This window comes from Chaetodon trifascialis, chromosome 9 (assembly GCF_039877785.1).
Source record: "Chaetodon trifascialis isolate fChaTrf1 chromosome 9, fChaTrf1.hap1, whole genome shotgun sequence".
NCBI lineage: Eukaryota > Metazoa > Chordata > Actinopteri > Chaetodontiformes > Chaetodontidae > Chaetodon > Chaetodon trifascialis.
In genome coordinates, this window is record NC_092064.1 from 26188370 (window position 1) to 26216077 (window position 27708).

At 45.1% G+C, this 27708-nt stretch overlaps 1 protein-coding gene across 6 annotated transcripts in view; it reads left to right on the forward strand.

The window, feature by feature from the left end:
- The first annotated feature begins 541 nt into the window (after positions 1-541).
- nectin1b (nectin cell adhesion molecule 1b) overlaps positions 542-27708 on the forward strand; it is a 134825-nt gene continuing 107658 nt past the window's right edge. For 5 of the 6 annotated variants that reach the window (XM_070969659.1, XM_070969654.1, XM_070969657.1 and 2 more), the window contains exon 1: positions 560-1428. In XM_070969659.1, coding sequence (XP_070825760.1) covers positions 1377-1428 — 52 coding nt within the window. In that variant the 5' untranslated portion in view covers positions 560-1376. Of the gene's footprint in view, positions 1429-27708 lie in introns of all 6 variants that reach the window. The other variant, XM_070969655.1, reaches the window with a different exon arrangement.

Here is a 27708-nt window from a genome sequence, read left to right on the forward strand (position 1 = left end):
CAGCTGGAGCTGTTTTGTAGTCGTGTTTCACTTCCTGTGCTCTACCTGCCTGTCAGGTGCCTCTCAGAGCGCATTATGCTGCTTTTTTGAAGGATTTGATGCATTTGATTATGTTTTGAGCATCTCTATTTGGAAGAAAACCGACCAAAGAAACTACAAATGCAGAATATATTTTTGTCAAAGTGGGTTTCAGACAGGTTTGCTCCTCACCTCAATGTCCGTTTCTGTTGTAATTCTCACATCCTCTCAGTCTCAAAGGTTTCGCTGGCTTTGAGGGATTTAAGCAGAAGTGTGGTGTTTCACTTCAGCATGACTGTTCTTGTCCTCTTCCCACCTCCCCACCCGCTCTCTCTGTCCTAAAATAGACTTTCTTTCTATCACCTTCTGCTCCAAACGAGTCATTTTAAGGACCCGTGACGCGCAGGAAAAGTTTGAGTCGCCTCCACAGAAAAGGCTTCCAGGCTGCTTCTCCTTCCAGACGATGCTTTTGCTTTTTGCAGGACAATCCAGGCTCCTCCCTTGCACAACGTCACCCGATCCCGATCTCTCCCAAAGCGTCAGCGATAGTCAGCAGCGCACTGTGGTGGCAGATCAGCGGGGCGGTGCGCATAGCGGGATAAAGCTACACTGTATTCATCCAAAAACGAACGAGAAAAGGGGGGCGCATCCCACCATTTCCAGAGTTACGCCAACTTCACCGGCCTGGTGTGCGGATCACTCCGGCTGGCCGCGGCTGCAGACGGGGACAAACGGGAACTTGAGGAACTAAAACAGGGACGGTACCAGCAGACTATCTGTTAGGTGCTGTGTCAATTTTGCTGACGGGAGAAAAGGGCGACGTTTCCCCGGAGGAACTCTGCAAGTGTTGGAAACTTCCCAGCGCAGCATCGATCGAGGACCTCCCGCCTACTTTACCTCCGATCCACAATCCTGGAAGGGGGGGAGAGAGAGTCCTGCAGCCGCTGCGGTGGATGGAGCGACAAAGGCTCGATGGTTAAACTAGAAGAGGTGCTTTGCTAAGAGCCCAACTCTCATTCTCTCCTCGCCTGCTGCTTCCTAAAGACTCCCATCAGCTAAACGGCAGATCTGCAGCCGCCTGGATCTCATTTCGGGGACCCGGCCAGGTTTACTTCGTGCAAACTCTCCGCTAGCCAGCCAGGGGATCGCCGCAGACGTGAAATTGATGCTTTGGTACGGAGACGCGCACCGCCGATCCTCTAGTTTTGCGAAAGTCTCCTACTGCTCAGTGAGGGAGGTAGACTAGTTAGGGCCGAAGTGGGATTTGCAGAAGTTACATGCTTGGTCTTTGTCGTCTCGAGTGAGCCCTGTTCATCCACTCTCAGGTTATCAGAGAAGATCCGGATAGTTGAGGAGCCATGGCGACGTGTGTGGGGATATGGATACTCCTGATAGCGCTGCACGTCCAAGGTAAGCCGCAGAAATGGGACTCCGGCAGGGAATCATCTGAGACATATGTGCCTTATTTTCCCATCAGCTCCCCGCTCCACAGCGTGCGTGTGCTGCGTGCTGTTTTGCAATAACACGGACTTGATTAATGCATGAATGGGTGGATCGACGCGATTGCCCGCGTTTGGGTTTTGCAACAAGATGTGCAAATGAGAGAAAATTGAAAAGTGTTTTCAGGCTAAGAACCCAGCCTTCACCCCCAACGGCTGCAGAATACTTATTTGGCTGCAAAATAATGAATTTACCCGGGCAGCAGGCAGATGGCGGTGTGTGCGAACCGTGTAGGCCAGCACTCTCCAAGTTTTCCAATATCTCATTGTAATGGCAAGCCGGAGCCGCAGAGTGCCCCTGAATGATAATTGAAACCTGTGGCCTGTTATCCCCAGCGCCTCTCCATTAGCTGCATATCGTAAATAATTAGAATTTAAGGAGCCATTATGTCCAAATCATTCTCTTTAATGTGTGAATGGAAACCACAGGCCTTTCATGTGTTCACAGTCGCTCATATTTTCTGACTAACAGTGACTCAGGATATGATGACATTTGTCTTCGGCTCAGGTCATTCGCTGAGAAATTGTCCTGAATGCATAAGAGATGTTAGAAGACACACACACACACACACACACACACACACACACACACACACACACACACACTGTGCCTCTGTGTGTTTTGGGTGTTGAGGGAAGCTCGGCTGCCTGATAAATGGAGTGATAATTTGACATTGATCATCTTGACAATAAAGATTCTCAAACTGGGCCTAATTAGTGAGACACGTGCTTAATAACTGTATTTGACTGCTATTGGAAGGAGCATCATTATTCTGGTTATATTGACAAGCTTCTAATTGGAAAACAAAACAAGCCAACAACAAAACACCATGATTTTATGCCTCTGCCTGTGTGTGTGGGGCCATGTATTATTCATGTTGTGGGGACATTAATCTGTTTACACATGGTGGGGACTCACCGTCCTTATGGGGACAAAATGCATGTAAATCATTAAGGTTAGCTTTAGCTTCAGGTTAGCATTAGGCCAGTGGTTGTTACGGTTTGGGTCTTTCTCCAGGAAATATATGGAAGTCAATGCAACGTCCTCCGATAGGATGGAAACGCCACCGTGCGTGTGTGTGCGTGCTTACGTGCATGTGTGTGATCTATTATGCAGAGGGGCTTTTTGAGGCTTAGCTGAAAGTTTACTGGTTTGTTTACAAGTAAATTCAGCCTGGCGCCCCTATTTTAAGACGGGAATGGACGAGGGTCAAGTGTGGTGGAGAGAAGTCAGATCGTGCTTTGAATGGCGCTGGTCTGGTCCTCGTTTCTCTGACAGGCTGCAGCATGGACATGTTTACTTAAAGCGGTGCTCTCGCGATCCTTTTCGAGTCTAATAACCCTAAAAAGTCTTTTCCGGGGGAACAGTTTATCACATCTAGGCTGTTTTCTTCACCTCCCTGCAGCTCCGGAACAACCGAGATGTTGACCTTGTTCGCCGTGAGGCTCCTTGTGGCGTCATGTGTTTAAGACTGATTGAATACTTTGATCAAAAGCCCTGTCTGATTTACATTGAGATGATCCCTTTGCTTGTGGAGAAGATCAGGATTAACAGGTTCCCTTGGGATTCTCTGTGGAAATCTTTTGAAGCTGTTCAATCAAGGGAGTGGAAAATGTCTCAAAAATTGCACTTAAAGCGTCCTGGAAATGCCTCATTTGAGCGAAGCAGGAGGTGTTTTCCAACTCTAATTAGACGTCGTACGAATGCACTTTGCTCTTATTTCTTTTTGTTTTTAAACTGCTGTAGTTTACTTAAAGCCAAAATGACTGCATAATTCATGCTCGCAGACATCTTCATGAAGGGAAAGACCTGGAAATGTGTTATTTCAGCAGTTGCTTGGACTCTTTTCTATTGACATGCAAAAACAAGAATTTGGTCTTTCACCCTGAGGTTAAAGAGCGTCGCCATAAATGCCCACTGTCTTTGATTGCCTAATTGATATACAACATGTTCCAGACTCTTCCCTCATTACCCAAGCACAAACAAGTGTGGGAATTGTCCTAACAAATGCAAGTAGCAGCAAACCCTGTTGCCGTTTTCCATTAGGGAAAAGCCATTTGTGCTTGTCAGCGTAATAACCATTTGTAGAAAACACACGGGTGCCAAATTCATAAGCAGAAAATATTCCGAGTCGCTCGCCAAATAGATTATCAAAAAGGAACATTGAGAATAATGGATCTGTGAATAATAACAGCAGCTCTGTTCCTGCTTTCTTATATTAGCACTTGGTCTCTCCAGTATACCAGACTGATATTTAATTGAGTGTGAATTGAGTTAACAACCAGGTGGTTGTTTATGGCTTGGCTCCATCCTCGGGTCCTGGTGCTGTACGAGCCCATACAGATATCACTGTCAGCGGTGGGATAAGGAGATTTTCCAGCTCTAATTCCTCATCTTAGTTTGATTAAACATTGGGGAAATGAATGCTTAATGGTGGACAAGCAGGTACTCTGAATGTACTGTTACTCACGAGGGGGAATTGTTTAGCCATGAATCATAATATTTGTAATAGCAGGCAGCATGCAAGCTTAAATCATCCTGCTGGAGACCCCTGTTGGGCAGTTCAGTCAGTCATTTCATGCAGTCTCTCATATGAGTGTTTCTTGAATGTTTGCTAATAAGATTCCTTTGTTAATATCGCAGCGTAGCCGCATTAGTTTGTGAGTCACCGGCCTGTCGTTTACTTGCCTTTTGATTCTCATGTGACGTTCCCTGAGAGGATGTGAACCACAGGTGATTTTTCTTGTTTTGTTTTGATAGACAGCTTTATTGTTTCGACTCTTTAGGTTTAATTACGCAGCTAACCGCCTGATTGTCACTGAAGCCTGACACACAACGGTGCATTTTGAGTCATGGCAGGCGGTCACACGCTGAGCTGCTGCACTGTGCATTTGTTTTCCACAATGGTTTGAAGCACACTGAGGTCTTCCTTTGTGTGTGAAGCGTCATGTGCTTCACCTGGATGGATGGATTGATTGATTGATTGAACAGTCAGGGGGTCTGAGCACAATTGCAGGCATGTTCACAGTGTTGAAAAGGGCGTTTGATGTGCAGCACTGAAACAGGCAGGGACGTCTTTCCTCAGATGGGTCATGGAACAACTGCTGCAGCCCCTTTGGAGCGCTGTAATGAGCGTTTTGACTTTGCTAATTTCTCTTCTCTTCTGAAGAAAACTGTAATTGCTACTCCGTGGCATTTTACATTTCATTTGGACGGTTGAGATGTAGTGAAAGGAAGAGAGTCACTGTGGGATTGTTGGGCCTTGATGGTTTGAGTGTGAATGCAAATTGCTCTGATCCTCGGTCCTTTGGGGAGTCTCCCTTTGGTCCCTGCTGAGGTGATGGATGGTAGAGAGCGCTCTGAGTCCTGGGAGACTAGCTTGAGGGGAGCTGACAGGAGATTAAGCTTTGCTTTTGCCGTAGGAACTAATGGAGGCACTTGGCCACTCAAACTTCATCTCTCTGAGCATTTAGCTCATTGTGGTTCTGCTGTCAGCTCTTTAGCAAATCCTTCTCAAAACACTGCGCGAGACGTCTTTTTTGTCTGCTAAGATTCTGGAAATGGAGTGGCCCCTTATTAATTTCAGCAGCTGCTCTCAAACAACAGATTTTTCTTTTCTTTTCTTTGGCAAAAATATTTGAATTAGCTAAATTTGGGTCCAAGCACCACAGCAGTTGATCCAAGAGGGACATTCTCAGTTTTCTTAGCAAGTTCCTGCTGCCTGTTTGCAGCCCTGTGGTCTCTGCATCCAGGCTTTGTATCACAAAATAGATGAATAAAACATGACAATAAGCACTGAACCTAAATAATGGAAAGGTTATGACAAAATGGAGTGTTCTCTGCGTGCGGAAGACTGCACAAATAGCATTAAAGACTGAATGAATGTTGAATTAAGTTTGCCTCTCTGGTTACTTGCAGTGTGTAGTTTGTATGCAGGATTCCAGCCGTGGATTCAAGGATTAGCTGAACGTCTCATGGCCGCGCTCCTCTGCGAGTCTCTGCGATGATGAAATAGTTTGCATCTGATCCCCTGCCACTGAATGAAGCTATTTTGGGGGAAGTTTAGTCAAATATCACAAGTAATGTTTGTCCCAGACACAGGCTTTCTAAAGTTACCGGATAGCTTGTTTTGTCCGAACATGCAGTTCAGTATCATGTGCTTTGTTTTCATTCAGGGCTTATTTTGGTGTACAGTGTCTGTTAGGTGTCCTCTCCTGCAGTCACCATGTTAGCTCAGGATGGAAAACACGTTTATCAGCAAGATGCAGCTGCAATTTTATGCTTTAAATCCTTGAAATTCTTCTCTGTTTCAACTCAAATGGCTGAATCAGCAAAGTAAGGCAAAGGGAAATCAATAAAGGGGATCAAATCTCGCCCTGAGCTTTTCTGATTTGGCATTAGTCTGTCGAGTCTTTTTCTTTCTGTTTAGCCCGTCCTTGTCGAGGGATTAAATGGTTAAATTCCCGCTCTGCTCTCGACAATGAGAACGGCATTGACTGACTACACTTGCTCCATATTTTCCACGCCGTTTGTCAGATAGCTGCTCCAGAATCTGCGGATAGGCTTATTATGGTTCCTGAGTTGATGTAAATCTTCTCTGAAGAAAAAGTAAATAATCTCACATGTTGGAGGGATTCTGACAGTCTGCTCTGCTTTCATGCGACACGCTCTTGGCTTGCCATTCGTTTGTAGAGTTTCTCTGTACAGTTTCTCCGCCGGCGCTCAGTTACTATAGCTGCTACCTGTAATCAGTCATTTCAGGTAAACGGATGATATTTTTTTCTACACAGGAACTGCGTCCATTTCTGTGTTGCTCTGAGCTGCTGTGCGAAGGGAACGCAGTCTTTTAATGCATCATTTAAACAAAAAATTTTATGCAGTCATCTTGTATTTTCTGCTTCGCCGCTTTAAAACAAGAAACCATGTGGGAATATCGTTCTTTGCTCATTGTGCCTGGGTTTACAACTGGGGCATTTAGTCACGGCCTGATCTGGGATTGAGAGACTGGATAATTCCTGGTCTTCCCACTGAGGCTGTACGCCTTTAAAATAAAGCAGATCTGATCAGTGCAGCTCTCGCCCCCCCCGTGTGACTGCCTGAACAAGTCAATTTACAACAGGCAGCTGTGCTGATGTGCCTCCATTAAGGAGCAAAGAAGTCCTGATAACCGGCCGGTGAACAACCTGCTGAGTCTGAGCAAAATGGATCCTGTGAGGTGGAAATGCAGAATCTATCATGGTAGCCAAATTTTGACCTGACAGCAGTGCTACAGAAAAACCATCTAGCGGGGTCACAGGGAAAATAAAGTGCATTTTCTGTCGCCCGATTGGCTCGTCCTGGTCTGCTCTCTGTCTGCCTTTCACTCCACTCTGTGAACTAGTTGAGGCGGACTGGGATTCATTTTAAAACTTGATGGACTAGTTGGTGCTGTTGCCATGTTTTCTGCTGCTTGACTCAGTTGAATTTTGTGCTGACGTGTGCACTCTGTTGTCAAGAGCTGGCCTGCAGCTCTGCCTCTAACTGTCCTGGGTCAGACCAATATATCAGTTGGCAGATGTGCCCGGCCAGGATTGGTCTTAAATTGAATATTTGCTGGAAGTTTCTCCCTGACAGCGTTGTCGTTCTGATGCTTTTTTTTTTTTTTGCCACTGTTAAAAAGTAGTGTCATTTAACTGTTCAATAATTTTAAGTGTAATGGATGTTTCGAAGTCAGTAATGCTTCAGAGTTTCTTTCTTGCTGCTTTAAGTGTTTGACAGAGCCCCTTTTTTCTTGTTTCACCGTAGATTTCTTGTGCTTTTGACACACAGCTTCTTTTCCAACCTGCAGATTTATTTTTCTAAATTGGTGACCTCAGACAGGTCAGTTTATAAGATGCTGAATATTTGCACAAACTGTCTCCAACTCCTGACTGAAAACATCCACACCGCCTTCAAACACCACATCTGTCAATCCCATTACAAGCCTTCCAGCTCACCCACTGCACATGCCATCCGCTGATAAATCCCCTCCAGGGTTGAAGCTGAAGTGGAATATTAGCTTGCAGAACATATTTGGATGAGAATATCGAACACTTCTAAGATTTTAGCAGCGGTTTCAATCTCTTGTTAGGGAAATGTTCAGAATCAAAGTAGTATTGAAATCTACGTCATTGTGACACAGCACTCGGGGTTTCACGCGGCTCGGAGCTGATCCCCTGCCAGAACTTTACATTTTTCTCTTTTACTTTCGACAAACTTTGGTGTATCCCCCTCCCATCTCTCTTCTCCCCTTTCCTCTCCCGTCTCCTCGCTCTGCCTTTGAGGACGGTGCTCGCTGAGAGTCGGCTTGGTTAGCACTTGATACAAAAGGGGGTTTGTTTCATGAAATGTTTCCCTTTTTAATGAGTGATGGTGTTCGCTCATTTAATATTCCGCACTGATATCTCTCCGGGAGCTGACTGTGCTTCAAAGCAACAGCATGGTTGTAAATGGGAGTGGGTGAAGGGGAGGCGGCAGCAGCGGTGGGGGTGGTATAAGGGAGGGGGGGGCTGCTTAGAAAACACAAACACAGGTTTATTTATTCTCTCTGACATATAGCTAAGCTTCCAGTGTGCTGCAGCTTGGTGCAAAGCTCCTTAGTGCCCTCGTCCTGTGCAGACAGACTAGCAGAATATGATTGATAACAGGTCAGCTCTGCGTCTGTCATATTTCTCTCAGCGTGCGCCTTTCGCTCATGTTTGCATCACGCCCTGCTGTGATCGACTGTAAAGATAATTGCTCAATTGAAAAGGATTTCAATTGCTCATATGCGAACATTTCTGAGGATATTTTATTCAGCTATCATTTCTTCACTCCAGCTGCACCGCAGCTGGCACGTTAGTTTCCCCAGAGCTTGTCATTATACTGAGATTGAGGTCAGCCTACACGAGTGGTAGAAATTCTCCATTTGCCCGTTTTTTAGTGCACGTGGTTCAACTTTGCTGTGAAAGAGATGAGGATCAGCACAGAGATGGCCTGCAGTTTGGCATTGATCCTTCTATTTTGTTAGCAGAGTCTATGCCAAAGCAGCTAATGTAGTCTGCTATTGATTCCTCAGTTTCAAGCATGGCTGAATTTCACTCCAGTGTTGCATTGTTTTCAGAGAGCCAGGTGTGCCAAACGGCCTTCGCCTGCTTCCTCTATGCCCTCTCCTTCTTTTTTTAACTGACATTGCAGTGCATGCGGCTCTCAGTAGATTTAGTATTTAAATGTGTGTTAAAAGGAGGTGGGTGGGTGGGTGGTTGGGTGATCTAACCACCAGCCCCAGGTAAGGGGTCCTATTTATCCCTTTACCTCCAGTATGCGTCATCACTGCACTTATTTCAAGTAGACTTGTATGAAAGTAAAGCTGTAGGCTGTGCTGTGCTTAAGCTATATTTAAATGCTGTGTACAGTATTTCCAATGCAGTACATCATGTGCCTGTAAAGGGAAGAAAATGAGGGAAGCACGCATTCAATTCTGTTCTTTTCATAACTGACATTTACAGGAGAGGCGTATATGAACACGGACCAAAGGGGGCTCATACTTATAAATAAAAGATGTGCACATACCTTTCACACTTGAGGCCTTCATCACGGAGTGCACACAGGGCTGCTGCAGTACGCCTAATGCATTATTTTGGGGACCGACTGGCTGGAAGACAGGTCTCTCTCATGAGCATCTTCCTCTGTACCTGTCTGTCCTCTGCCATCCTTTGTATCTTTGAGAGGTTGGTATATCTGTTTGGAAATGTGGGTTTCTTTAATGATACATCAGCTGTCGTTTGTGGCTTTCTTACATGAACAAATGACATAAGCAAACGATTTATGGCAAGGTTATATTCAGTTTGCTTTAAATTGCTATAAAGATATGTCCAAGGCAGGATGTTTTACAATGGAAACATTATTCTGAAAGATGACAGCAAATGTAAGATCATATTTGAACGATTAACAATGAAACATTGTTCAACATAACCTCCAGTTAAGAAACACGAAGGACAAAAGCTTCTTTCTGCCAACACGCACAGTGACAGCAGTATTTGTGTGGTTTGCGCTCATTTGAAACGTCACCTGGTGAACATGACTCTTAAAACGGTCACACATGAATGATCAGGTCTCCGGGCAGATTTGCGAAATGTTCTTTGTCAGTTGATATTCGTGTACATGGCAGCACACAGACAGAGTTTAGGTTGGGAGAAGGCTGTCATGGTAACCAAAGTGAGGTTGAGCTGTGTGTAAGTTTAGAAAGCAGGAAACCGTTGTTTAAGGTCAGAGAACAATCCGGGTCTAGTTGACCTCGAGCTGACTTCCAGTTGGCATTAACATTTCGTCTGGGTTACTTTTTACTATTTCCCCTGAAGGTAATCATTTCCAATGCAGAGTAGATGCATATAAAATGCCTGATGCACCCCCCACCCACCGCTCTCCTCATCCTCCTCACTACTTCTCGCCTCCTCCAGCTGAATAACTTTGCCAGGGGTTTCCACATGGGAGCTTCCGCTCTGGCAGCACACGTCTTGCTTGGCTACGGGTTTGCAAGTGGAATTAACCAGTCAGGAATCTGGAGAGGGCTTTGATCCCAGCAAAGGAATCACGCAGGGCCATTTTGTTCTTCACAGCAATTGTCAGTTCAGCCACGAAGATGCCAAATGTCACGTCAGGCCAGAGAAACAGAAGCTTTTGGGGTCAAGGGTTCCCCCTTCTCCCGCCCACATGGCCAACATGTGAGATACAACATTTGTACCATGATAAGTTATGCAGATATAAGTGGCCACGAGGACGCCCACGCACTGACCCTGCACCCGTGGTGCTCATATCTCACAGATGTTTGCGAGCGAACGGTACATTTTACTTCTTTTATTGATGTCCCTGAGTTGAATTTCTTCTGCCACTTCAACCACATATTCAGTTTGCATAGAGCACAGACATTGTAAACATTTCTTTTGGATGGATGCAGGTGCTTGCAGTTGTTCCCGGTACGGTGTGCCTCCTTTGTCAGCATTATGAAACTGAAAATAGAAGCTAAAGAGGAACAAATGTTGGAATGAGAAACTTGATATAGTGGCTGTTTAATACCACAGCAAAACCTAAAATACCTTCCCTCTTACGGCCTGCAGACTCATACCCTTCAGGATGCCAAGTTTCAAATTGTTCTGCAGAATGGGTTTAAGGATTTTACCTTCCTTCCTGAGTCGTGGAGAAAAAAAAATGGCAGTGGAAAATAACAGCCTAGATGTAAAGAGGAAAAGTGGAAATGGAGATTTACATGTGGACCCTGCAGGGGATGGGAGTTTGCTGGGGGTCATGCTGCTCCTGAATGAGGCTGTGTTCCAAGAGTGACTCCACTTTGCCTTGAAATAGTGTTCTTGGCTGAGGTTCTTTTTAGGCACATTGGGGCTGCTCGCTGGAAGAAAAGGCTTGTGCAAATAAAAGTTCATTCAATTTTTTCCACCTCATTAGGCCCTTTTTCTATTTCTGTGCGGGAAGCCAGTGGACCTCCCAAAACCAACTCTTATTCTACATTAAAGCTATCTTCAAACAAGCGCGTTGCCTGTTGCATAATTGTAAGAATATTATGACACAAAACACAGCAAATTCAATTAAAAGCTCCATAATGTTCCAAAGATCATACTGTCTGCTGAATTATTTTAATTAAAGCCTTTCTTAATTCGAGTAATGAGTGATTCAGGGGCTCAATCAGATCTTTTATAGCAACTGGGTCCAAGTCAAGATTAAATGGAAGGCCCGTGTTTCAATGGACTGCTCAATGTGTGATGAAAGTAGTGGGGGGATGAAACTGATTGGATTTGCCCCATCGCCAAGGGTGTGTTTCATCCCCGCTGTTTGGGAAATTTTGGTTGAGCTAAAAAAAAGAAACAATTGCTGCCCGTGGCTCTGCAGTGGAAGTAATCCAAATAACGGGGCTGATTCTGTATGTCGTTATGTGGGATTTAAAAGGTTAATCCTATTGATTGGTTTGTGGGATTTGCCCGTGTAATTGTGTTGGAAGCTTCTCGGACTCCTCACCGGCACAGAGATTGGGTGTGTGAGATTCGGGGGCAGTTTGTTGCGCGCTGCACTTCCCCCGTTGCCCTAACCCCTCTGCTCACTCTCACGCTGCTGATGCTTCGTGACTGGCGTGGGGTGGGTATTTGTTTTCGCTGGGAAGACCCCGAGGAGTGCACCGAGGCGTGAACGCACCGCGTGTGTGTGTCGGCGAGTGCGCAAGTGCATACGTTCGTGCGCAGGCCCGAGGCAGAGGCAGCTTCACGTTGCCGGCCCTGCTCCCCCCTGATCCTGACCCACTTTCTTTTCCCTGCTCGTCGCTCCCTCTTTAATTGCCGCGCGGCACACTGAGGCCATCTGCTCGACTGAGGCCTGTCGCCATGGAGATGCTGGGAGGCTTTTCGGATTTGCTGTAGACTGACCAACAGGGAAATGGAGGTCAGGGAATGGGGGTAGGGTGTTGGACAGTCACAGGGGCACCAGAGCTGCGTTTTTGAGATGCTCCTCTGGCAATAGCACACCTGTATGAAACATCTGAAACAGATGCAGTCGCATCCTCTCTGATTTTTTTAAAAAATGTATGTAGTCGGACCAAAAAACATCAACACACATAATCACAAAATCAGCTTTTCATGTCCAGTGTGAGGAGAGGAGAGGTTCTCCTAAAGCTGAGGGGCATCCGACATGTTAATCCCTCAATTAATCCTGAAACATGAAAATAATGACTGCGCCAAACCAAACAGGAAAAATGAGAAAGTTTATGGAACTGTTTCTCACATTTCTTGTGAGTCCAGAGGGGGAAAAAGAATCTGAATATTAAAAATCAAACATTTCATTTCTGCTGTTAGGCGCTCAGACAAAAGGCTATTTGCCTCCGTTAAGATTAGCACGTTGTCTCAGCCAGATGTGTGTTCAGTGTCGTTTCATCTGCCTGCGCCGATCATATTGAGCCGTGCTCGTTTATCCTCGTGAGCGTCTTTGTATATTTTGCTGCTCCTGCTTATTTCCCTTCCAATGACATGCCTCACTGAGGAAGCAGTTGTGCTGTGTTTCCAATTAACACTCAGGCGTATTTCAGAGCCCTGGTCTGCACGGCTAGGTCGCCTCTTGCTCCTCAGTCTGTCAGCTGCGCTCGCATCAAGCCCGCCCTGCGTGTTGTTTAACCAATCAGATATTCCGTGCCTGTTCCAGGATCATGCGGCCAAATGGCGAAATGTGGCATTTTATTCCAGGAGAATGTTTTACTAAAATGCCTCTAATGGAGTCTTGGTATTGACCTCTGGCACATGCACAGTGCTGAGCTTTGGGAGACACTCTTTATATTTACTCCTCCTTTAAAGGTCAATATTGGTAGCTGTCATTTCTGAAGTGCCATTTATAGGTCAATACCTCATTAGTAATCCGGTGGTTTTTGGATCAAATGCAGCTGCTGTCTTGTCTGTGTCACTGAGCTGCAACCAAGTTCAGAGCAGAGCCACTGGATGCTGCAGCACGGATGCAGAATGTGACATGTTTAAGATATTTGGGCCTATTTTACTCTACAGGGATTATTCATTATCATGTTGATTCTTTTTTTCAAGTTGTTTGATCTGTAAAATAATGAGAAACGTCCATCACAAAGAGCTCAAGGTGACGCCCTCAGATTACATGTTTAAAATCTGAAGATGTTCAGCTTACGGTGATGTAAACAGAGCGGCAGATTTGAGAGGCTGGACACGGACTTTGATATTTTTGTGTGATGAATGGCTTTAAATTCGATGAAATTACAGATTGTTCCAGGATTGTTACTACCATCACTGTTGCTGCAAGATACCGCAGCTTTAGTAGGTGTTAATGTGACCTGTAATGTGTGTTTGTAGTCAACATGTCAGGGCAGGCAGACTAAACTATGGCAGCTGTACGCATCTTCCATGAAATTCTACTACATTGTGGTGTCAGAGTTACTGTGTGTTTCTACTAGATTGCTTAACAAGAGTCAGACCTCCTACGAAGGCTGTCAGAATCCGCCGACTTTGATGCCGCCACTATCTGCATAGATGCCTCAGACAGCTTATTTTGCTCCTCCATCACCCGCCAGTGACAGAGTAACACAGGAGGCTGTGACAGCAGAAAAGGTAGCTCTGTCAATTTAGACTCCAGCGGGCGCTTGATCTCTGCGCTGCCCAAATGTACAGTCAGAGCTGAAGTTAACAAGACAATGTACCCGGCGCCTGTAATTGGACCAGGCCCTTTTCGGCGGTGTGAAAAGATAGAGAGACCGTCTGTCAGCCTGCTCTCCAGTCAAGGTCACGATGTCGAGCGCTGGATGTGTTGTATTTGCGACCGTGCCCTATCGCAGCTCATCCAGCTGCTGCTGTGCAGAGGTGGGGTGAGAACCGCTGCGCTCTGTGGGCAGCACACTAGATTATGTGCTGGGAGAGATTAATCAAATCGAATGTAAGTTACGCTATGAAAGTTTAGTTTCATCTAGCCAGTCCTGCCAACACGCGCCCCTTAAGCTGTACTGAATGTTGTTTTTTGTGTCCTCCCTGTCATTGCCAAAGGGGCAATGCATTTATAGCTTGACATGAACTGCTGCAGTGATGAGAAGTAAACTGCCTTTCCAAAGGATTATGTCACGGTGGAGCACTGTGGATGGACCTAGTTAGCTGAAGTGATTTTCATAGTCCTTGTTGTGCCAAACTCCTGATTGCAGTTTGAATGGAGGCCACGCTAAAGGAGGGCTCTAATTACCCCTCCTCAAGTGCACATGCTGACTATGCAGTGGTGCCTTTTGATTTGTGTAACAAGGGACACCTGCCTCCTCTCTCCTAATTTGAACCGAGCTCTATCGCTGCTTTTAGCATCGCCCAACTTCAGACTCTTTTCTGCAGCCCTGTCCGTGGCTGTTTATGCTCAGAAGCCTGTACAAGAAAGAATTTCATTCCTTTTTATGGACAGCAGGGGGAAGAAAGGTTGTTCACGATTCAACAGAATGCAATCCACTCCACTGCTCAACGGAATATTTATTTATTTACCCTCCGATGCCATTTTGGTCTGCAGAATCCCTGGAGAAGAAAATGCATTAAGCCACTCACTGTATTTACTTGTGTTGGATTGATGCTGATGTGTGAAGGCAGGCCAGAGGATGGAGGATGGGAAATTGATCATCGGTGGATGAGTGTCAGGGGAATCTTGATATCCACAACTGCTTTTCACGCTTTGAGCTCGAGGAATCCATCAAGCAGAAACTCAGTGCCATCCGAGAGTGCAGCTACTTACCACATAGATTAAGACATTGCTGTTTACTCAGGCATACGCACTTCAGTGCTGTGGTTTTTTTGACTGTATGTTGTAATTGGCTCACCCGACTTGTTTGTGCCCTCTTCCACTCGCAGTAAACCCGGACACAGACCATCAGGGGGGCTGAGCTTTGGTACTTTTGTTGCAGCGTGAAAATCAGGTCATCCATGTCCTCTAAAAGTATATACTTGTAAAATAATTGCAGAGATTGCACACGTACATTCCCACTTATTGCATAAATATTCAAATGCAAAGAAAAACAGACAAAATAAGCCGCCTTGTAAAGTCAGCAATATTTGCACCAGTCTATACACATCCTAATGGTTTCCAGCGGGAGCATTTGTCTGCACAGAGGCTGTCATTTCCCTAATTCCTCTGCAGTACAGCAACAAAACATTATGCTTTGACTCACAATCACTGTCAGTCTCTGCACTTTTGCCAAGGATAAACACAGGAAATGTGAGATCTCTTGATATGTTTCAGACAGAACTGCAGCACAATTAGGCATCTTCAGTCACAATCACCACAACATCCAAATAAATAATCACACCCATCACCGCAGGAGGAGCTGGTTAAGTGCAGCTGGCTGCGAAGATGCCCGCACTGGTGTTACGTCAGGGCTGTGAGACGGCGAGTGGTATTATTTCAGAGAAAATACAGAAACGTGAGGGTGGATTAGCAGTTTTTGCGCTCCGTCAGAGAGGGCTGTAAAATGCTCGAGTCCTTCGTATGACAGAGTCTAGGCCTATTGTGGAGTATCTCTCTATTGAGTATGGGAACGACAGCCATGCTTTCGCAAGGTAATCCCTGGAGCAAAGGTCTGGTTTATTTAACATTTACACAAAGAGCGTCTCCAAAACTAAGCACAGCTAAGAGTCTGTATTCTGCAAATACAGTCTGAATAATGAATGATATCCTTTTAAAATTCCCTGTGAGATAAACAAAAGCCAGGAATGAAAGGCTTATCTGTGTGCCTTTGAGTTTTACCTTCCCACACACCTTGAACAACATGAGTTCTCATCTGACAGATCTGTATGTGTGTGTGTGTGTGTGTGTGTGTGTGTGTGTGTGTGTGTGTGTGTGTGTGTGTGTGTGTGTGTGTGTGTGTGTGTGTGTGTGTGTGTGTGTGTGTGTGTGTGTGTGTGTGTGTGTGTGTGTGTGTGTGTGTGTGTGAGGCCTGCCAAAATTTAAGAGGGAAACCAATGAAAACTACTATTAAAGCGTGTTTTATATTTTGAATTAAAGACGTTTCAAGGATGGTAGCAGGATCTCGCGGGCATGAATAAGCCCTTTGTGCCACGTACAGAACGTTAGACTCATTTGTTTAGCTCGTCTGAATGCAGACAGCACTGATTTTCATGCAATGGATGAGAAAGTCGACTTTATGAAGAACGAGAGGATTACAGGCATTACTGTTTCATGATAATTCAAGTTTATTTGAATCCACGTAATTGTCGATTATTTCTCAATCTTTGCAGGAGTCTAAAATTTGCTCCCACCGGTTTGATGCCTGAATATGCGGGCTGCATTTCCCTTTGTAAAACTGCCAAGTCATTATTGCAAATCAGATTTTGTTCTCAGCTGATTTCCCAGCCTAAACAAAGGTTTAATTAAAAATCAAAAGCTGCACACGGAATTAATGTACATGTTTTTGGTGCAGCTGCTCTTAAAGTTAGGACAGGAGCATCATCGTGTCCCTCCCGCCCGTCTCTCTCAGGCAGGTAACGCCACCATGGGCGGCTGAGACAACTTCCTGTACTAGTTAATTCAGAGGATTAATTAAATTTAGTTAATTAATATTCTCGACTGCTTGTGTCTTTCAGATTATTCAGCGCCATGACTTGAACCTTAGATTTATGATTAATATTTATAGAAGACTGTCAGGAGCTTGTCAGCCTTCTATAAATCAACAGGGCTTCAAAACTCAAGAGCCAGTTGATGTGTTATAAATCAAAGGCTGAGCAGGGAAAAATCCCACCAAGATGAATAAAAAGGATCCATTTAGAAATGTGTAACCTTTCTGCAGGGAGACTTTCTGTGTGATTTATTAGTGCAAAGCTGTTTGCTCCTCCCTCTTCTATTATATGTTTTAAGTATTGCAGGAAATGAACATGTCCAATAGACTGAATGAGCTCAGGCAGCATGGCCGCAACTCATGCATTACAATGGAGTGTGTGCAGGCTTCTGTGTCATGCAGAGTTGCCTCACGTACACACAGTTGAGGTACAACTATACTATCCAGGCCTCTGGAGCACGCTTGCATGCGTGGAAGTATTTTTAGCGGCGCGCATGCACACACAGCGTCCTGTGTTTCCCGAGCGGTGTGTCAGGACAGCATCATGTTAAGGATTCAGTCAGATGGTCCTTAGCGCTTTGCCAAGAGCTCTGCAGAAGGGATGTGTTTGTACCCAGCTCCGGAGGGGGGTCACGTGCTGACCTCATTGTGTGCACGAGTAAGTGCACTCTGCAGCATCACTGTGCATCTCCCCTCTACAAAATGAGAAGGCAACTTATCTCAGCCCTTATAGCTAATAGATTGATTTCCTTGGCACAAGTATCCTAGAGAGAAACATTTTTTATCCTCTCAAGTCGGTTAGAGAGGCAACGAAAGCGGTGAAAAATGAAAATGGACCCCCTTCTCTGAAAACGGAACGATTTAATATTTTTATCCCTAGAAAGGAACTGACACGCTTTATTACTCTTTGCTTCACCACCCCCGCCCTTCCCTCACAGGGAGCAGTGCTGGCGTAGAATGGAAAAGCACTTTGCAATGAAAAAAACACATTGCTCCTTCCTAAACACAGAGGTTAATGTCTTATTTACAAGCTGCAGCCCCCGCAGTTGACGTGTTGGCACAAATGTCCTGCTGTCTCTCTGAAACAGTGCAGGCAAAGGTGATCCAAGACAGACAGATCCATCTTCTGCTGTCCTGCTCTAAGTGTCTTAGCCTTATGGAATTCGCATATCCCCCCTTCTGGGTCTTCAAGGATTGCAGCTGGCCTGCTTTCTTCACTGGTACATTAACTCCTGCAGCCTGCGCTGCTTCACTGGAGCAGATGCAGCCAGAAGAAAACAAAGCTAGCAGGCCAGGGGGTTAATCACACTCATCTAGAGGTCTGTCGCGCTGTTGCCAGGTGTGTCACACTCAAAGTACACTTGGCTTCCTTTCGTTGCTGCTCCTTGACCTCTGCCTTTCACTGCAGACGCACTGTGTGTTTGTGAGCGCGCAATAAAAAAAGGATCTATTACAGATCCTGAGCCTGATGGATTTTCTCGCAGCTCGTGTGTCAAGTTTATATGCAGGTCGTGCAGAATGAGCAAGAAGGAAGGAAACTCTCAGTGGTGTTTTTTGAAAGAGACAAGAGTTTCATCGATGGAAAGTGAAGTATTACAGTGGCCACAGAACCCTTCAAATAGATTTCATTTTGGTTTTGACTGAAGCTGCACAGTGTTGAGCAAGTTGACAACAGCGAAATAGGAGTTCAGCCCGAGAGGAATTCCAAAACTTGTTTCAGATATCTGTTATTACTTCGTGTCAAAGGTTTCTGGTGATTATGTTTTCTAAAACTTCGTGACATTTGATTTCACACAGCGAAGCAGCATGTGTTCGTTCTACCTTCCTTGGATTGTTATGCAATACACCGGGGCTGCATAGAAAACATTTTTGCAAGAGAAAACAGTTCTTCCTTCTCCTCCACTGACTTGTAAGATTTACATTGTAACTCAGATGGAATTGCTTGTGACAGATTGCATTGAGTTGGCCAGAGTTGTGTCTCTGTGAGCCAGTGAGGTTTTGTGAGATGCTGGCTCGTGGCAGCCTATCGACTTTGTTTGCATTTGTGAGAAGCAGGATAAAGAACTTATTTCTTTAAAAAGGAATTCGTCAACGACTCGTTTTGGCTTGTCCAGCCCATTTGAGAACGAGGCTGATACCTACTGAGGAACATCAAGGTTGTCTCCTGGCCTTGTGTTGTCACAGAGCACAATGTGGAATTTTCCAAGCCAGTGTTGCTGCTAAATTCTTGTTAAGTCTGTTATATGCTTATCGTTTCTCTCGCTTCCCAGTGATGTATTTGTGTGGTAAAATGCCAATTCCCTCTTTTCAGCGCGTCTCCTAAGACACAGCTGCCCATTTAGATAGCTAATGGCTGTGTTTTGTGCTGCAGTGCTGTGAGCCGAGTGTGGCGTGATGGCATTTGTTCTGTCTGCCCAAGGCCTGGTCTGTCATTGTGTATCAAGCCAGCCAGTGGCCGTGACTCACACATGAACCCTCTGGGTGCTGAAGCTCACAGAGAAGACGCAGGAGTTTAATGTTCAGCACCCGGAAATACATATGTCGGGTGGGGGGGAGGGCGGCGCTGATGAGAAGGTGTTAGTGAACGGTGTTAAAAGTGCTCCCTTTTCTCAGCATCTCCATCTCTGCGAGAGCATCGTGAGTTTCACTGCGTTCGCGACAGCTCCTTCTGCGAGCTAACAGCCTGTCCAGCTCTGTGGCGTCTGCTTCCTTGGATTTTCTGTTGGTTTTGTTGATCTGTTTGGCCACCGGCCTTCTCTCGGTCTGCTCGGTCACAGTGTATCTCATGCTAACTCCTCAGTTATTTTCGACAAACTATAGTGCGTCACTTCACTGAATGCTGCAGAGGGTTTTCCCAGGAGTAATGTGACTGCTTTTGTATTAACATGTTAATAAAAAATAGCAAAAGACATTTACATAAATGGAAATGTCACAGATTATTAGGCTGCTTTAACCTGGGTCCCTTTGCTGTTTACTGATATTGTCAGGTTCTCATTTTCATTCCCTTCGCTGCCTCTCTGCTTCCTCTGATGGCTTCATCTCACACACTGACAAATTTTCAGAATCATATCCATCAATAGATGTCAGGGAGAGGGCCCCCGTTCAGTGACAAAAACAGTGGCCGTTGTATAACATCATCTATCATCCTGAGGCCTTTGTTCAGCATCCTGTCTCATACGGGGGCTAGCAGCCAGTGCGAGGGTGGCATTCTATTTGACATGCCAGCACAGATGCTAAATGACAGTGACACAAAGAGGGGGCCCACCACGCAGGTCCTGACAGGGCTGTTTTCCATAGAGGGGAGGCTTGACGTGACTTAAAGGCCCAACCCAAAATCAGATTACAGCACAGCTCTCGACACCTCTTTGGCCTGGTTTTGATGTTTGTAATTTCCCCCGATAGGAAACACTTTTTTTCCCGCTGAAGTGATGCGACTGCACATTGAAAAGAACTCTGAAGCTCTCTGCGGTTTCTCTGCCTTTGTGTAAGCTTAGAATTGAACCAGGGACAAATTTCATTTCAGATTGAAAATATTTAAGTTCTTTAGAAGTTTTGAGTCGAACCATTAACTCGACACGTTCTACTACAACGTACCTGCGATGTAATATCAGCCGTGTGTCCTGTTGAAGTGTCCTAGAGCTAAAAAGTGAACCATTGTGTGTCCTCTTATTGTACTCACCCTGGATTAGAGCGTTTGCCAAATGCCCGAAGAGTAAATGTAATGATAATATTCATAATGGTGTTTCAGTTTACCTTGTATCCATTTTCTCTAATGCCTTGCAGGAGAACTGCTGTTATGAACCCCTTTGTGAAAATGCTGAATATAAATTACATCCATATCTGCAGTCGTATCTGTTGTTGGGATATGGAGGCATAGACGCAGTCCTCAGATTACACAGTCTTGCCATTTGCAAACTTGTCTTTCTTGCTCAGGTGTGTCGAGGCTGGTTTTGGATTTGCATCAGTTGTGTTTGTGCATGTGCAGTTACTGTATCAGCTGAGGGCTGTAATCTTACAGGATTAGTCTCTTGTAAATGCTTTATTGTCTCCTGTAATGTCATTTTTGACTGTAGTTTTCATGTGACGCTGGCTCCCGTGTCTGCAAAATGTATTACAAGTTTACTTTTTGGACACGAATAGAGAAACGAAAAAGAACAAATTTACAGTCACAATGAGTTGCAAATATGTGTCCAGCAGCAGAAAGAAGAATTATATTAATGGCCTCATTTCAAAGCTCTTTCTATGCAACTTTGATGTCCAGTAAGTCTCATTGTGTAGGATCCATTAGCGAGAGGGAAAGCTTGCCTTAATTCGCCTCTAGTGAAATAAATGAAATATTTATATGGAGGGTATTTTTAGATGTGAGGTGGCTCTGTGAGGATGTGCCTCTTTGAACCCAACAGTGATGAGGAGAAAGATGAAAGCAAAGGACGCGCTGTTACACACTCACAGGTGACTGATTGTCCACCTGGAAGCAGCGTGTTGATGCATGTACATGAGTAAGTTGGTTGTTAGTCATGTTTGTGCTCTTTGGGCTGTTTGTTAGCAGGATATCTGAAACCTTCAGCTTTTACAGACTCCACGTTCAGTTCAAGGTTCAACACTACAGGCGAAGAAGAAATCTTTTCTGGTCCAGAATCCAGGTTTGAATTTCAGGGATTTTATTTTCTGAACACCATTTTTAAACTCTACAAGTTGATGTTTTTTAACAGAGGTGAACTTCTGCCCTTGTTTGAATGAAAATCAATGTGCAGCCTTGGTGGAGGTGTGCGCCCTCTGACTGACGGTCAGGTCGTTTTCGACCTTTATTTACTTAAATCAAGCTGCTATGATGTAAATTACAGCTTCTACACAAAACCTGGTGTCTCCGGGACTTACCCACTTCACTCCCACATCTCCTTTACAACCAGCAATTAAGTCACACCTTCAAATTGACGAACTGTAACAGAAACATCTTCGAGCGAACCACGATTAAAACAACTTGTCTTATGCCCTTGATTGAAAGTAATGGAATTGTTTTACTGGGAACTGACCTTCCTTTGGATGACAGGGGAGATGATTAAAATGAAGTGTCCTGTTTATTGCTGCAGTCATGGAGTGCCCACTTTTATTGTTCACGGCCCCAAAAGCTATTCATAAAGGAGTGGCACTGGGCTTTTGAAGCTGGAGTCCCAGATAGACAACATGGACACACCGATGGCTTGTAAAGCAGTCATTATCCAAAGGGTTAAAGGGACACCACGAGGAAGGGAGGGTCCGCATTCACAAAGCAGGTTGTTTTAACTCTGCACAGATAGAAGGACTCATTTCCAGTTTTTAGCTTTGAATGGGTTGCTGGAGTATCAGACAAAAAAAAGCTTTCTATTTAATGGCAGCATTCCAGAGACCAACCTAGGCTATGACACCGCTACATTTCTCCTCAAAAGGGTACTTCACACTTGCCATTAGGAAAGATATGGATTTAGTGTGCAGCCCAGCGATTCGCTATCTAGGAAAAAGCCTCAGTATCTCTCAGAGAAGTGCAGGAATTGCAAGTGTCAGCTTTAGCTTTTAGTAGCCTAAATGCCTGACATTTACTTCAGCATCAGCCACTTCTGTGCAACTTTGTGCACGATGGGGATAATGCACTGGGGACATGGATGCTACAGGTCCTGCCATGATGTGAACTTGCTACAGAAATGTTGAGAAACTAAACCAAACGGCGTTCATATCCCTTCTCACCGCAGGGAAGGCTGACTCATCAAAAGAGGGCTCAGTTTCCTCCTTGGGGTAGACGTTAACAGTTTAGCTCGTCCGGCCTTCTGTCGTTTATTTATAGTAATATCCCGGGGAGACTTTGTGGTCCAGCCTTTTGTTGGTCTGCAGCACCTGATCCTACTGTAACAGCAGCCTTCTCTACAACTTGCCATTCTTAGTTGCTGAGCTGAAATTTCACCCTGCTCTCCCTGAGAGCTCGCTGCTGCCATCATTTTTTCATACGCCACAGCACACTTCCTCGTTTGCATAAGAAAGGCCCGAGCAGGCAGTACATTTTCTTTTACGAACAAAGCTATTGGTGATTACACATCCTCAGACAAAATGCTAACAAGCTAGTTTTTTTGTCTCAGGAAATGCAGATTTAGTAAATTCCTGTCTTGACGGTCTAATAAGCGACAGGTGAGAAGCATCTGAAAAGCCTGCCGAACGCAAGCTGTTTCCTGTGACAGCTTCATCTGTGAAACCATATTCTCCAAGGGCTCAAAGCCTGCCCAGGGATCACTGAGGCCGTTTAAGATTACATGTCTGCTGGCAGGGAGCAGCAGATAGGTGAAAATAATTGGCTTCGTCACCATCCCTCCCCTCCAACCCCCCCAACCCTTTTTACTCCTGGCGGTGACGACAAACAGAGTGACACGGCAAGGTAAGAGGAGCCCAACCTCCCAACATCCACCTGAGCTGCTCGCCTAGCCTACGCCGACGCTGTTACCCTGCTCCTGTGGCATATAATCAAGAGAGGGAACCCTTCTGCCCCCCACTGATTGGGTGTAAAAGAGGTTGCAGACCTAGTTTCATGCAATTAGTGGAGGAATGCCAGACGCTAATGGAACACAGAAGTGTTGGCAAAGCATTATGATGGGATTGTGGAGGCCACGGGAAGTAAAAAAAGAGGACATTTGCCCAGAGGAGGAGCAGCACTGTACAGTATATGAAACAATAAACTGGGATGGACGAGGGGGAAATTACCCTCACACAGCATGCTTTTGGGTTCTGGGCTTATTACGGCGGGGCATTGTGGGAATGTAACGCTGCTCAGTATAACATGGTAAATGTTATTGAAGTAATGCAGATGGTTAGGCGCAGGAGAGCCCTCAGGAGGGAAACAATAGTGAATGGGTATTTCTGTAGTAATTAAGCTCTAATTTGTGTTGACGGCGGATACGGTGTTGATGCTTTCGCAAGACACTCGGCCAAACCTGATTGGTGACAGCGGAGAGGAGGAGACCTTTTGTGCTGACACAAAGCATCTCAGTGGGGTAAACCGCAGGACGGCGGAACTTGGGGATTTATTATGGATGCTTTAAATGTCATGTTTTGAATGTGCAGAGTGAACATCACGAAGATGATGCTCAGGATAGGCGGTATGCTAACCCTGTGCATCAGACGTTAAAGGAGTCTTAATAAGAGCTGGCAGGGTTGTGGATTGTGTAAAATCTGTGCAGAAATACTCACGTGCAAGTAATTTGGCTTGTTTATATACTTTAGTATTAACAAGGCACCCCAGTGAGTCTCTTGGGCAGTCATTTTGTTATATGTTAACTTTTGAATTGAGTGTAGTTGAAGGAAACAAAAGGGCTGCAACAAGGACAATTTTCATTATTGATGAGTTTGTCAGCAATTTCAGTAATAAGTGGCCAAGTGATTTTCTGTCAATTGATTAATACCTGCAGCGCTAACAAAAACCTCAAGATACAAAAAGCAGACTAGTGTTGTCTGCACTCGTGTTAAGCCACATTTCAGCTTGACTGTGTTACTTGTGTATAAGTTTGATAAATGCTTAAATCTCCGATGTTTTATTCATGTGATGTCTATTAGCAAGAAGTCATGCAATGAGCAGGCGTTGCAGAAATAAGGATGCACCATGGGACCGAAGTGGAACACTGCTAGTTCAGCAGTAGGTCGGGTTGAGGAATACGTCTTGGTTGGCTCGGTGGCGTCCCTGTTAGCGCACCAATTAGAAGACACAAACCATCACGGATCACATGAAAGCGGCACAGATAAATTGGGAGATTTGTGTACGTGTAGCAGAGGCTCCGAGTTAAAGGGGATTGTAATGTCACCACCTCTGAGTGAATTTGCAGCCATAGGGAGATCTGAACATTTTCCCCAGCAGTCTCTCAGGTATTCTTCCCCTCTTTTCTTTGTTTGCCCTTCCCCCTTAAGACTGCTGCGCAGCCAAAGTGTCACTGGGGTTTTTAAATAAATAATCAAAATCTGCACTTATCAGATGACAGCTCTGCATTCTCTGCACCCTCCCGCATTCATCTCCTGGAAGTTCAGGTTTGAGCTCTGACAGGAAGGACAAGTCCCTGCCTGCACCTACAACGCCAAACCAACTGTCTCTTAGCCACCGTTGAAACAATTACTCATAATACCAGAGGCTCAGCCCACTGAATAGGTCTGTTGTTCAGCTGTGGCCATGTGAATATTCCTCCAATGAATCACTCCTGATATTCCTGAACATTTACACAGAGCTCGACACTGGTCAGCTCACAGATATTGAAGGAGTAAGGTGGGATCCAACAAAGCTGTCACCTTGTGGAGGCCCTAAGAAAACATGCAGTAAAGCCATTTGTTTGGCATAAAAAGGACCAAACAGATGGGTGAGTGAGGGAAGAGGAAGGTGCTTCCTCCATAGCGAGGCTTATTACTGCCTGAGCTGTTTTCCTCCAGAGGCGCAGTGTCCTTGGTACAGATGTTGGGATTTCATGTGTGGTTAGAGCATTTTCATAGCCTTTCAGACTGGCTGCTCCTCATGGATAATGGCAGGGGATGGGCACTGAGTGGCTGTCAAAGCTCGAAGCTTGTTTGCACAAAGCACAGACTGAAGCGTGTTTGGCTGGCTGGCAGCACAGCTCGCTGGGGTTTCCAGCGTCTCATATTGGCCATGTTGTGGTGAGTGAAATGTGTAGAAATTATATGTGACTCTGGCCAGAGAGTAAGCTGCGGCAGAGGTGGCCACACCCGGCTCGCCCACACGTCTGCGCCAAACCGGAAAAAAAAGAAGAAGAAGGAAGCAGCAGGGGTGACATCAGCTGTGGACGGAGCCGCTCAACCGGTCTGTGGATGGGAGTCGTAATCTAGAAAAGCCGTTAAACTCACCCTCAGGTGGTTTTGGACTGGTGTGTGTATGTTTGTGAAAGAGGGAGTGTTTGTATAGTGTGTATTTCCATTAGGGATTTGTGTTTGAGTTTGGGAGAAGTGAATCGAGTGTGTTATATAGACACTGCAAAGGTCGAGGATTAGCATGGTCGAGTTTGCACAAGTGGACCCTGCCATTGCTAAATAGGGTCACAAATGTGTCGGGGGGGGTAGTGATGCGTCTGTCATGCATGCAGGCATGAACCGCTCTGAGTGGTAAGTCTGCTGAATGTCCTTAAGATCACCCAGGGTGGAAAATGTCAACGGGAACAAAAAAAGATAAATATTATGGAACAGAAGTACCTGAACAGCACGAGCTCATTAGAAAATTTGATCTAAAGTGCAGGCAGCACATTTCAGTGCTAAATGAAAATGTGTTCTTCACACTGCATATAGGGGACGAAATGCAGTAGAAATGACTGTTATATGGACTAAATTCAGCCCATTAACCTTAAGATATGTTTTGACGTGCCAATCACGGAAACGGTGCTTACTTCATTCATATCATTGTGGATCTCTGAGTTTCCCCTTCTTCCTCTCATTTGAATCAGTCATCGTATAAAGTTGTGTCGTGCAGCTTCGATTATACAAGAAGCATTACCCGTTTACCTGACTTCAGGAGAAAGACATACATATAATTTTATATCTTACATACATTACATGACACCAATTAAAATGCAGGCATCCTTCCTGCAGCGGTGCCAAACTGACTGCTGTGAACAAACATGTCTTAATATGGGAGCAGGAGGATCAGGGACGAATGACTGCATTTTAATAGAACAGTTGAAGTGGAGCCAAAGGCAACATGAGCACATTTATTCACTTCATTATATCCGCTCGCACTGCTGATATCTTCCTGAACCTGGGACATCCATTTGGACAGTGTGGCAAGAAAACACAAAGACTGTCCCTCAGCTTCGAGGGGTTGAAGAAGGATTTTTTTCTCATGTCAGGATTAAACACGTATTTTGTCAAACCCAGTGTAATCATGCTGTTGTTATTATTTCATGTCCCTCATGAGCGCTGCTTTAAGCCTGAAAGGCGTGGACGCGTCTTACTCACCGATGATCAAGATGCAGCTTTCACAGAGCGCGAACGTGCAACCTACACCTTTCAATTTTGTGCTTAATGGCAATTTCACTTTGAAAATCGTACGGCTTTTGAAAGCGAGGACGGTTCTGACACCGTTACCTTCCCGTTCTTAAATATCACAATTTCACACTACAGACCATGAAACAGCCTTATCACACCAGGCAGCCCTCTCCATCTGCTGCTGCTCGGTCTGCGCTGCTCTCATTCATAGTCCAGGTCTTTTTTTTTTATTCAAATTTATTGACCTCAATAAAAACTATTTACATTTGATGCATTATATTTTCTATACTGTAAGTTCTCAGCTCCATAGTCTCTGTCAAGAAGCCCACGGTGTATAGCTTTATTGACCGGCAGTAAACCAAAGGCTGCCGTGTCTGAGTTATTGAACAAGGAGAGATGAAAAAAAAAATAAGTGGACGTGCTCCCTTGTTGTTTTTGCATTGAGCGCGCCTTGTTCACACACTTTATTGCACAAAATTATTTAGCGGCCTGCCTACATTTTAATAAACTTGTTTTATGTCGGTGAATATTGTAATCCTGTGGGCTGTTTACTCGTTTCTTTTTACGCCCACATTACAGAGCGCTATTTCTTCTCAATGGCACATCTGCTAACTGCATCTGTGAAGCGGATGCCAAGGCTGGAAACCAGGTGCGCTGCCGAGCAAGACCCAAGTACAACACAGAGACTCCTCATTTCTCAGGCAGAACTTTCATCCCTCCTCACTCAGTCTGGCGTGCGCCGCAGTCTGGAAACGCTCTGCCAGGTTAACGTGTTGGCTTTGTTTTGTGTGTGATGCATGCGTTTTGTAGGGCCCAGATTCAATGCTTCATCGAGGCTGTCTTTGCTGGAGCTTGATAGAGACGGCCTTGTCAGAACGGCTGACAAACGCTCGTCAAACGTCACTTTAACCCTCTACATATTTATTTTACATTTGTAGTCTGCTCCATTCACCAGATGCATTTTCGACTCAGTTTTTTTTTTTTTTTTTTCATTTGAAAAGGACTCAGATTCATGTTTTTGTCAAAGTTGCTCTGGAAAGCTGTCCATCTGGTGCGTCGAAACATTTCTGCAACAGGTGTAAATAAAAGCAGTCAGAGACTCTCGGGGAGAGCGAGATGAC